Source organism: Hevea brasiliensis, chromosome 13, assembly GCF_030052815.1.
Source record: "Hevea brasiliensis isolate MT/VB/25A 57/8 chromosome 13, ASM3005281v1, whole genome shotgun sequence".
NCBI classification, from domain to species: Eukaryota; Viridiplantae; Streptophyta; class Magnoliopsida; order Malpighiales; family Euphorbiaceae; genus Hevea; species Hevea brasiliensis.
In genome coordinates this window covers 68,858,451-68,871,229 of record NC_079505.1, presented here as the reverse complement: position 1 = coordinate 68,871,229, position 12,779 = coordinate 68,858,451, and the positions used below count along the sequence as shown (strand labels likewise).

The following is a 12,779-nucleotide window of genomic DNA, read 5'->3' as shown; positions in this document are numbered from 1 at the left end:
TTTGCGGATTATATTATTCTGATAGATGAGACACGAGAAGGAGTCAATAGAAAGCTAGAACTTTGGAGAAGTACTCTAGAGTCAAAAGGTTTTAAGTTAAGTAGAACGAAGACAGAATACATGCATTGCAAGTTTAGTGAAGGCCAAACTGGTGATAGGGAAGGAGTTAGTTTGAATGGAGTGATATTGCCCCAAAGTAATCACTTTAAATATCTAGGTTCAGTCCTTCAAGTAGATGGAGGATGTGAGGAGGATGTTAGTCATAGGATTAAAGCCGGATGGTTGAAGTGGAGATGTGCCACGGGAGTTTTATGTGATCGTAAGATTCCCAATAAATTGAAAGGAAAATTTTACTGTACAGCCATACGACCGGATATGTTATATTGTAGTGAGTGTTGGGCACTGAAAGAGTCGTATGCATCTAAGATAAGAGTTGCAGAGATCAGAATGTTAAGGTGGATGAGTGGCTATATTAGATTAGATAAAGTCCGTAATGAGAGTATTAGAGAAAAGGTATGAGTTGTGCTAATTAAAGATAAATTGAGAGAAGGGAGATTGAGGTGATTTGGTCATGTGAAGCGTAGACATATGGAGGCTCCAGTTAGACAAGTAGAGCACATTAGGTTAGAGGATAGAAAAAAAAAGGGTAGATTTAAATTGACTTAGAGGAGAGTAGTACAACATGACCTAGAAGCATTACACATTTCTGAGGATTTAACCCAAAATCGTTTAGAGTGGAGAAAGCAAATCCATATAGCCGACTCTAAATTTTTAGGATAAAAGCTTAGTTGAGTTGAGTTGAGTTTATAAATAAAACAACTATAGCTAAGTAATATCTTATTTATTTACTAAATATAAATTTAAATTTTTAAATATTAAAATATTAATATAATTTATAGTTTCAAAAATTTTCAAATTATAAAATTTTAAATCTACTGATCAATGAATTATTGGATTAATGGGTCATTAATTCAATTATCGGGTCATTCAATTTTTTTTTTAGTTAGCACATTATTCAATTCAATGAGAGAATGAATTCAGTTTTATATCAGGTCACTGATTTACCGAATTGACTCGTCGATTGATTTTTTTTTTCTCATCAAAAGCTTTAACAAAAAGAGATTATCAAAATTTAAACATTTAATTGCTTGGGCTGTAAATAGAAACTCGTTTATAAAATTAATCATGTCTTTTCCATGTTTGTAACTTTTACTTAAATAATCGCGGTTAAATCAAAAGTCAAGACTCAAATCAATCGCTATTGTAAATTAAGCTCTTAAGGTCATCACCCGTACCGTTATCATAACTTTAAATTTATATAAAAATAAATTTAATAATTATTAAATTAAATATTTATATTTATATTTATGTACTTATTATTTTTTTTGTCTACTTTAAATATTTTTATACAAAAATAAAAGAAATATCAAATAATTTCATTTTTATAAAAAATATTAATAATTAATTAAAATATTATTGTATTTAATTAAAATAGAAAAAATATGATAAGACAAATAAATACATTGAATATAACAATAGAAAAAGATAAAGTTGAAAAAAATAATTGAAATTTTCTTAATGTTTTTTAAAAAATAAATAAAGTGAGTTATTTTTTTTAAAACATCACTTAAAAATAAGATGAAATGAATATATTTTTTAATTAATTATATATATATTTTATATAAATATTTAATATATATTAATTTTATTTTTTTTTTTTTATTTAAATATATAATATATTAAATAAAAATTTTTTTTTTTTTTTTTAATAACTCTAGGGGGGGGGGGGGCATTTGTTAATTAGGACCAGTGGACCCCAATTAATGACTAAAACATGATTAACATGAAAAATGACTATGTTTATGCTAATTGGTTTCTCCTAAATACTAATGAATCATCACCCTTCTCTCTCCTCTTTATCTCTGGTCTTCTCCCAACCAAAGGCATCCTCCACATTACATGTGTTTATGCTACAATTGGTTGTAATAAAAATTGATAATTTTTCTAGAATTTTCGGATTCTTACAATTATTTTTCCTCATTTAATTGGATATTCCATGTTTGAAGGGAATAAGCAGCTTCTCAAAACATGGTGGTTAATGTTAGCCATATGAAAGACATGTAATATAAATGGGCTTCAATGAGTCAAAATTAAATTTTTAAGCATACAATTGACCACAAATGAATGTTAGAGACTTTGGTTAATTATTCGCTATAACTTTATGGGTTTATTTGGCTTTTAGGCCTAAATTAAATGCAGTAACCATCAACTAAAATTTTAATGTTAAGGTTTTCAATTTGTTTTATAAAAAATATATATTTTTAAATATTTTTATATTTTTTAGCATTTTAAGTATTCAGAAAAATGAGTGAACGAAAAATATTTTTCTGATTAAAGAAAAAATTAAATTATTTTTAAGAAAAATAATTTTTTCTTTTCAAAAAAATATTATTTTTTATTTTTTAAATTTTAATAATCTTATTAAAATATAAAAAATGATATAAGCATATATTATTAATTTAATATTGCAATCAAATAATAAAATATATTTTCATAAAAAATATTAAAAAATATTTTTCATGTACAAATTATTTTTTATAAAATAAATGAAATCTAAGTTATTATAAATTTTAGGATGATTAATATTTAGTCGCTAAGATTTGTCATCATTCACAAGTCAATTTCTTTATTTCAAAACTGTATTAATTAGTCTTTGTAGTTTAATATGTTTAATAGATGCAAATGTTCAAAAATATAAAATCAGAAACCTTTAGAACAAAATCAATCCCAGCTATAAAATCAGAAATAAAATAATACAACAACAAAATAAGAGATCTTTAATAAATAACAAATAATCAGAGATCCCATAACAAAGAAAATCAGAGATCTTTAACAAATAACAAATTTTGACAGAGTTAGAGAGAGCTTGAGGCTACATAGGCGATGTTACTATCAAAGGATAGAGAAAGCTGTTTATGCAGTAAAGCTAAAAGTTAGGTAAATACTAAATACTAACAGAGCAATTAAATTCCCAGAGGACCAGGACAAACTTAAACAGAAAATAAACCACTAATTTATTCAACAATCTCTCCCTTAAACTGATGTTCCACATGTAACATTCAGTTTAAGCTTATCTTCTAAGCATCATCCCTCAATTTAAATATCAAAAGTACAAACACTGAGTAGCTTTTTGAACTTATGGAATGTAAGAAATTTAAGGGATTTGGTTAGAATATTAGCAACCTGATCTTCACTTCTGCAATAAATTAAATCAATGACTGTATGATTTGTGAGATCCCCCAAGAAATGATATTTCACATCTATATGTTTGCTTCAACCATGTAGAACAGAATTTTGAAGAGTTTTATTGATGAACTATTGTCACAATAAATTGCAGTATTGCAGTGGCTCCTTGTTACCTGAAATGCAACTCTTTAAGAATTTTCTTTAACCAAATAGCTTGACAAGCGCAAGCTGTTGCAGCAACAAATTCGGCTTCAATTGTTTATAAGGTGACAACTGGTTGCTTATTTGATGACCATGAAACAACCCTTGAACTTAGAATGAAGACTTGGCATGAAGAAGTATCTCGAAGCGCTCTTCTAATCATTTACGTCTCTAGCATAATCACTATTAGAATACCCAATCAAATTTGACTATTCACCTCTCTTGTAGAACAACCCAAAATCAATAGTAACCTTTAAGTATCGGAAGATCCTCTTGGCAGCTAGAAGATTTAATTCTTTGGGGTTTTCCATATACCTACTAATAAGACTTATAACATGCATGATATTTGGCATTGTTGCAGTCAAATACATCAAACTTCCTACAATTTGTTTGATGTATTTTTGCCCTTTGTCATCCAATTTTCTTCTTGTTGCATTCAAAATATGAGTATACGCAATACATCTTAAAATTCTAAAGTAAGCAACAGTTGGTTTGTGTCCATTCCAAGCTTCATGAGGAGTCATATTTTGAACAGCAAGAGTAGGAGATCTGTTTAGAATATGAATGCTCTAAAGTATTGCTTCAGGCTAGAAGGTTTTAGGAACACTACCATTTGCTAAGAGACTCTGCGCTATGTTGAGAATTATGCGATTTTTCCTCTCGCTTACACCATTTTGCTGAGGTGTGTAGGCTGCAGTAAGTTGCCTTTTAATTCAATGCATCTTGCAACAATTTGCAAATTCTTGTGAGTTAAATTCTCCACCACGATCAGTATGAAATACTGTTATGTCCAACTTCCTTTTCAGTAGCCACTTTGAAGCTTTGAAAAGCTAAGAAAGCTTTAGACTCCTCCTATACAAAATAAACCTATATTTTTCGACCAAAGTCATCAATGAAGGATAGTTTTGTACCATTTACCTCCATTAGACATTGGATTAATTGGGCTACACAAATTTGAATGAACTATTTCTAGTTCCTTTTTGCTTTTCATGAGTTCCCTTTAGGAGAAGGATCAAGATATTGTTTGCTAACGACACATTCTTCACAAATATCTGATGGAGGCTTAAAATGCGGAAGGCCAAACACAATGTTTTTCTATTATAGTGTTTTTAATCCCTTAAAACTTAGATGCCCATAGCAGTAATACCATAGCCATGCTTCATCCTTCAATTTTACAGGAAACATAATTGAGCAGTGTTATGAAGATATAAAAGAAACACTAGGTTTGCCATTATATTAACTGAGCAATTAAGCTCGATGGAACAAGCAACATTGAACTTTACTGTCATTGAGCGAAGTAGTTTCTCCATGATGGTGACATCTTCCAGCCTCTCACCATGAATTCACATCTTATTTGCAATGGCCATCATCCTTGAGAAATACTCTGAAACCGTCTCTCACGACTTCATGAGCAAGGTCTCAAAGTCACATGAAGAGTTTGAAATTGTGTCTGCTTTGTTCTTGCATTTCCTTGGTCTTTTGCTTCATTAGAATCCCAAATCTGCTTGGAAGTATCTTTACAAAGAATGGTTTCCAAAATTGGACGATAAATAACCTGGAAGAGAGAATTTTTTGCTTTAAGATCTTTCAACTTCAACCCTTCAAGTTTCATCTTTTGTACATCGGTCAACACAATACCTGTGGCTATTCTACTACTCCAAAGACAACAATCATCCAATATTCTTTGAACGTCAAGAAGTTCGCCTTGTCCATACTCCAATGGTCATAGTGACCATCAAAGCATGGTATGGTTGGCTGCACAAAGGTTTCCGTTGTGAAATGAAAGTAAAGCTGTTATCATTTTTTTTTCATGGACTCCCTACCTCACCATTTTTTCAAAATTTGGTTTAACTCTCTTTTGACTCTCCTTTTCTGGCTCTAGTACTACTATTACTGTCAAAGGGTAAAGAAAGCTGTTTATGTGCTAAAACTAAACAACTAAACAACCCTTTAGTTTTTGTGCTGCTCTCTCAACAAGAAAGCTAAACACTAACTTCTTCTTCCTCCCTATAATAGCAGGCAAACCCAAATATTTTTGGTGATGATCTACTCCTCTAAAACCCAACGCATCTCTCACCATCTCCTGGGTCTCATATGCTACATTAGCACTGAAAAAAAACGTGTGCAAAACAAAATCAGATGAGGAGACAAAGGGTCACCTTGTTAAAGTCCTCTATTAGGGTAGAAAATCACATTTTATTGTATAACATATTAATTATTATTTAATTAATAAAGTTTTTATTAAATAAAAAAAATTAGAAATTTTAAAATAAAAAACTAAATTGAATTAATTATTAATAAAATTAATTGATAATAACTGTTGAATTCTAAAACAGAACAAGATCAAAATAGTAAGAAAGTGAAGAGAGAGACTATAGATAAAAACAAGATTAGGAAATTGCGAAGAACTTGCTTGGATTTTTATTTCTGAAATTTGGAGGAGCATGATAATGAACAGTGCCCTTGAAAGTTAAAAATAAAATCATGGACGGTGCAAAAAGCAAAATAAAAATTCAGCACTTAAATGGGGCCACTGAATTGTCGAGAGGTGGCAAATCGTTTCTTCTCTTTTTAGGAAAAATTAATATTTAATTTTTATATTTTAATAAAATTAATTATTTAATTATTTTTTAATATATTATTTAACCTTTTTATTTTTATTCTATTAAATTGTTTGATGCTTTATTGATTTTTTTTTATAATAAATAAATTTTAATATTAATTAAATTATTATTTTATCACTTTATTTTAATAAAATTAATTATTCATTATATTTTTAAAAAATACATTAATTAATCTATTTAATTTGATTATGTTATCTCTTGAATCCTTTTGATTATTTCTCGTATCCAAACTATCTTAGCTCTTTATTATTTTTTTTAATTTTCTTATTTCTTTCTTTATGTTTTTTCTACTTTACATACACCTTTTCTCTCTCATTTCTATTTATTTTCATTTTTTGATAAAAAATAGTACATGTTATCTATATAGAAAAGTTAATAAATCCCCTCATATTCTTAAGATCAATATGTTAATTTAGAAAATTGATTTTTCAATAGAACAAGCACAAAATAATGTCTAAAGAATTAAATAAAAATACTAAGACAATTCTAAGAAAATGAAAATTCATATTTAATATTCACAGGGTGAAATTTTTATTTTTATTTTTATTTTCATTCAAGAATATATTTTTTTAAAATATTATATTTTTTAATTTCACTAAAATAAAAAAATTAATTATTAACTTTTTAAAATGATGAACAAACTAATTAATTTTATTATAATAAAAATATTAAATAATTATTTGACATATATTAAAATCCATTGATTATTAGAAAATTTGAAAGATCGATAAGAATTTAATGAAAATAAAATATAAAAACTCAATTATGTATTTTTTAAAATATAAAAATTAAATAATTAATTTCATTAAAATAAAAAAAATTAAATAATAATTTTCCTCTCTTATTCCTATGAAAGATACTTTCAGTGTTTAGTATTCAGATTTTGAAAAATTTTTCATTAAATCATATTATTATTTAGATAATAAGATGCCCAATAACGTTATATTTACTGACATCTCACAAGAAAATATCATTGAATACCGATGCCTTTCTTCAAATTGCAGTAATAAAATCTTGAGTTTTGAGGGGTTACATAACAAATGAATAGACAAGATGCTTTATGACTTCCCAAAACAACTTACCACAGGAACCTCTTTATAACATTTAGAGCTTTCCTTGTTCTTAACTATGATCAGCTTGAATTTAAAAGAGGGAAGGGTAAAGAACATTGGGCAAAAATGTTTCATCCACTAGCAGGAATTCAAAAGCCCATGTAACGATTGCAACAACATGGGTCGGGTGATACAGCCTCTGCACCCTATAAAATTATGCACTCAAGCCTCAATTGGAAAAAGCAAGACAAAGTTTAGCACAGAACTAACATCTATACATTTTCTGCTTATTGTTTGGGGTCCGTCAGAAACCTAGCCTTCATTCGGACGATCGTAAACAGCCCCCGGGAAGAAGAAACCTAAACTTATCTGCATTCTCTATCAAATATGCAGGAAGATGAACTGCAGAAGCTGAATGAGGTATTGGACCCATCTTCTTAATCAACTCCTGAAATGTGTACTCTTCTGGGAGCATATCAAACAGATCATCTCCACTGCAAATGAGTTTCTGAATCCTAGAGTAATTTAGATAATCTTTTTTTGTCACTCTATCAGCATGACTATAAGCAGTCATCTTAAACACAATTTCCTGAAGTCGTCGAAAGCAAAAGCTACAATGCCATCCAGCATCAGAAAAGATAAGGTCAGTTTGACGCGAATGCCGGTATCTGGTCCAAGGACCATATACATGGATTGCAGCACGCCAGCTACTGTAATCTACAGGGAACTCAAATGAGTACATGTAATTCCTTAGCTCTAGATGCAAGATTGGTGGTATTCCATCACACCATTGTAGTAGTTTTACAGTGTGAGGGCTTGGAATTTCATCCGTATCTGACATAATAAGTAAGTCGCCACCTGAAATCCCTGAACGGAGAAGTAAACTATTCATAGCTGCCCGCTGCTCTGACTCAAGTACAAAAGGATCTTCATGTGACCCATGGATATTAGTACGGCCTGAAAATACACCATGGATAATCTTTTCCTCAGCAAAGGCAAACCGGCTCTGGTTTGAGGCAAAGAAGAGGGGTTTAGGAATGCCTGTAAAAGTGGTGTTGGATTCGAGGATTACAAATTTAGTGACGTAGGGATGAAGCTCACGCCATCTGATCTCAAGAATGTCTAGCTCATTGCTGAAGATGATGCCATCAAAGACACGACGAGGTTCGGAGCGTAAAGACCAACCATGAAGGAGGCAAAGATGTTCCATTGAAACATTCTCTGCATAATAGTGAGGCAGGCGCTTGAAGGGAGGAGGGGGATTGTCCCAAAGTGGACGGAAAAAATAGGAGATTTTCTGGGCATATGTGAAGATTCCAATCACACAAATTGGCACAATTACCAAGAGTACAATACAAAGAAGCTTCCGAGGTGCTCTTTTGGAGGTTAAGCGGAGAGGTCGAGGGGCCATGCTTCAGAACAGAAAGATCCTGAGGTAGAGTTACTGGCATATCAATCTCAATATGATTACCACAAGAATTACAGCTTTTCTTATACTAATCACCTGCATAAAATTCAGGAGCAGATTAAAGACTGCAATAACAATAAAATGTAGTTCAATAAATTGTTTAGCAAGCAAAGCTTTACGAGTTTTTATGTTTAGAAAAGAAGGCATAAAAATTGAATAGAAGGGCCTCAAAATGCAGCACCAAGTAAATCCTATCGAAGAATCAAACAATATTTGAATTCAAATGGATCAAAATTTAATCATGAAAAATTTTCTACTTTCACATTTCCCAAGGTAAGAAGGAAAGAGAAAAAGTATATGACAGGCCAGGAATGCTGCATTACCGTGGCAACTTCCTACAATTGAATTACAAACTAAACATTTAAGGCAAGCCTAAAGCAGCACAACATAAAAATTCCCATTTGAGAACAAAACAATGGGCTTGAATTGCCATGATAAATAAATAGAAAATTAGGAATATTTCATTAGGAAATGAAACTAGGATCCTTCTTAAACATGGAGGGTCATAACTGGCATCAAAATCTCAATTGAAAAGCTCCACAGAAGACAACCTAGCCTTGGATATCATACAAAATGTCTCACATGCATGACACTAAGAAAAAACCACCACCATACCTTTGAAATTTATTTGGATTTTTACAGAGTATTCAATATCCAGTGCCTAGGGAAACACATACTGAACCGGGGAAAATGACCCATAAAAGAATACAGGAAAAAAAATGAAAGAAACACATGACTGATGCAAGAACTAGCGTGTGAAGCAAATAACAGCAAAGTAGAAGAAAGGCGTGCAAATTCTGAAAGTTAAGAAAATGAAAGACTCGTAATTAACCAATTTCAAGCACATTGACTTTCTCATATGACAGAAATCTATGAACTCTCTTTACAACAGTGATAAGGAGATAATCATTGAGTCAAGTCAAATAAAACACTTTACAATTAATGAAAGTGCTTTTCTTTAATTAATTTCGTAAAGAAGAAGAACCTAGTTGAGAGACAATTGCACCTTCATACACATCCCACGAATAATGTTGCTTCCAACCATAGAAAAACTGCATTGATTAAGCTATGAAATATTTAATGATTGCTTATAAATCACAAAGATAATGGGAATGTTAATGCTGCATTTAACCTAGGAATATACATATTCAATACTGGAGTTGAATATCTGCAGTAAATTTTTGTTATAAAATCATCACAATTGACCATGCAAGGGGCCAATTTCTCTCTCAGTTTTGCAAGCATTAGGCTAAACAACCAAGCAGCTGTTAAGTATACAAGATGTGCAAGATGTATACATTGTCATTAATGCTAAAATTAATCGGTAGTAAACATGCATCATTAACCTATTTGAATTATCCTATCAAAAACAATATAGCATGTCATACACACAGCAACGAAGCACAAATGTAACAAGCAGGGACAGAAGAATTTGTTGCTGAAATAAACCTGGTCATGAAAAAGAATTCTGGTTATCATCGTGACAGTAAATCTATGCACAGGAATCTGAGAGGACAGCCAACTGTGTCACCATTGGCTCACAGACTGATGCTTCCTGTTTTGCCAGAAGTCCCTTTGCAAGTGTAAAAGCACAAACTTTTACTTAAAGTATTAACAGCTATCAAGGTTAAAAAACCTGAATATAAAGTCAATTCTCTTCTAAAAATCCAGGGAATGATCCAAGGAATATTATATAATTCCTGAAATTAAAGGAAGAATCTTAGATTGCTCACAACAATAATACATCACGAGTGGAAGAAAGTAAAACTTTTGCACACGCTTGAAATGGGTGGCATTAAAGAGAAGGGAATAATCTATAGACAACAAAATCTTATTGAATGAAGAAAATGTGTTTAAATAAATGAATATTTTCCAATTATAAAAAAAGAACCCTTTCATACAGGATCCTAAAGTCCTGCAGTAATATAAAATTTCTTGAATTGGTAAGCATGTGTAATAGAATAATACAGAGTTGACTATGAAACTGATGCATTAATTACAAGTTCCAAAAAAATAACACATTAATTGAAGATTCACAACGCTAATGAAGAATGTTCGAATCTATTTAAATAGAAACCTATTAATTAGAACTGAGAGGATATAAATTAGTATCATCTTCTACAGTCCAAAGACAGAATTTTAGAATCCCATTTTTTTCTTTTTTCATCTTCTACAGCTGAAATTGCGTAGTAAGCTCAACACCCAATTATTTGCCTTATAAAGAAGAATTAATCTCAAAAAATTCGAAATAAAATAAACCCATCATTACAGCAACGAAACCCTAACTCTTATATATTGAAAAATGGAATATTTCTAAAACACTCTAATTTATTTAAAAGCAATTAAATTCGAAAACCGGCCAAAACGGAAGAAGATTCTATCAAGCAGAAAAGAAATCGAAAATAATTCAAATCGCGAGTAATAAAAGAGATTTTGTTCAAACTGAAGCAAATAAAAAGGGAGAAAATTGATTAAAAAAGGGAAAATAATACTGAAATATAAATACAATACCTTAACGAAAGTGCAGGGATGGCGATACTAATAAAACCCCTCCTAAACAACTCCCCCCAGTTCACGTAAAATTACCATTTAATCCCTTCCGCCATTTCCATATCGCGAAGAAAACAGAGCCACTGGTTAAAGTTGAAGCTTTTTTGGCTCAGAGCAAGAGAGAGAACGCTTTTGTAGAGAGAGGAAGGTAAGTAACAAGGGACACATGCCATGACCGACGGAGGACCGAGGAGAGCGTTGAAGGGATCATCCTCTACGTCAAAATCACAATAAAAGTCATTCTTTCCTGCTGTGAACGCTTACGTGGAGGGATGATACTGGATGAAATATTAAATCTTTCTGTTTTTGGATGTAGAGGAGTGACGAAAAATGTAAAATGATGACGTGGCATGTGAAGATTGAAATAAGGAGTTAAAGGGGTGAGTCAAAACAAAATGACCATACACTCTAAGCGCTGACTTCGACACGGACGATGTCGTGGCAGTTCACGTCGAATGCTTCTATGGGTAATTTATTGTAACTATCGACCCCACTTTGGTATTGTAGACGTCAAATGGCCAAAAAAAAAAAAATCTAACAACGTTCACTTAAAAAAAGTGACGAGTGTTTATTACAGGTAATTTAAAATAATTTTAATTTAATTGAGTGTGTTTATAAAGAGTTGAGTTCATATAAAAATAAATATATTTATTATTAGATTAAATTTTTATATATAAATTTATATAATTTTATATATAATTTAATTAATTTTATATACAATTTAATATAAATATATAATATAACGATAATTAAATTTATTTTCATATAAATTTAAATTTATATTAAATAATATAACGATGATTAAATTTATTTTCATATAAACTTAAGTTTATATTAAATATATTTAATTTAATTTTTTTATCCTTTTCTGTAATTAACCCTCAATTAAATTTCTTCGACTTTTTTTTTCTAAAATTTCTTTTTTTTTTTATTGCATAGCTTTTCACCGTGGGAATTTTGATTTGGAGACTAGTATTTTTGCTAAAGGATTTTAGAGAAAACAAGGTATATGTATTAATTTATTTATTTTTATTTGTTATCCTAATTTAGTTCATTTGTAATTTTATAGATTGTAAATTTAGGTAAAAATTTATAGGAAACTTTGTATGATAATTGCAATTGGCCTTTTCTTTTATCTTAATACGGTAATTTTTTTTTTATGAACATTATGTTTCTTTTTATTTTTTTTAAATATGTATGTTCATGTTTTAAAAATAATAAAATAAATATTTCAAATTTTGAAAATAAATTAAATAGGTTCTTTTTACTTTTTTGGGGACAAATAAATCTAATAACTTTTATAAATAGATTAAAAAAATACTAAACTATAATTTATTTTTAATATAAATTCAACCAAGGCCGTGCACAAGGTAAGCCCATGCCCTTTGCTATACCATAGATCTCATTTTTTATTCTAATTGGATTGTAACACGAAATTTTCGGGCTGAGTCACAATTAGTTCTATGAAAGTATATTCAAAATTCAAGCCATATAAAATAAAACACTTTTTAAATTTATTGATATTAAAAACATAAGAAATGAAAAATCTCAACTTGAAGAAAATGTCATATAGACCAAATGCTTATTTTTATGAAATTGAAAATTCAAAATTTTGAATCTAATTATGATAAATTTGGA

General features: G+C 30.0%; 1 protein-coding gene across 4 annotated transcripts; it reads right to left on the bottom strand.

Annotated features, from left to right (window-relative positions):
- Positions 1-7,239: 7,239 nt before the first annotated feature.
- LOC110635648 (uncharacterized) lies at positions 7,240-11,377 on the bottom strand. Of its 4 annotated transcripts, none has more exons than XM_021785070.2 (3): positions 11,103-11,377; positions 10,041-10,291; positions 7,240-8,553 (listed from the first exon to the last, which is right to left on the bottom strand). In XM_021785070.2, the coding sequence occupies exon 3, from the start codon at positions 8,532-8,534 to the stop codon at positions 7,443-7,445; it is 1,092 nt and encodes a 363-aa protein (XP_021640762.2). In that variant the 5' UTR covers positions 8,535-8,553; positions 10,041-10,291; positions 11,103-11,377; the 3' UTR covers positions 7,240-7,442. The 4 variants fall into 4 exon arrangements, with proteins under 4 accessions (XP_021640762.2, XP_021640759.2, XP_021640761.2 ...); XM_021785067.2 differs by having other exon boundaries at positions 7,240-8,627; positions 11,103-11,373; XM_021785069.2 differs by having other exon boundaries at positions 7,240-8,627; positions 10,041-10,164; positions 11,103-11,373.
- Positions 11,378-12,779: the final 1,402 nt, after the last annotated feature.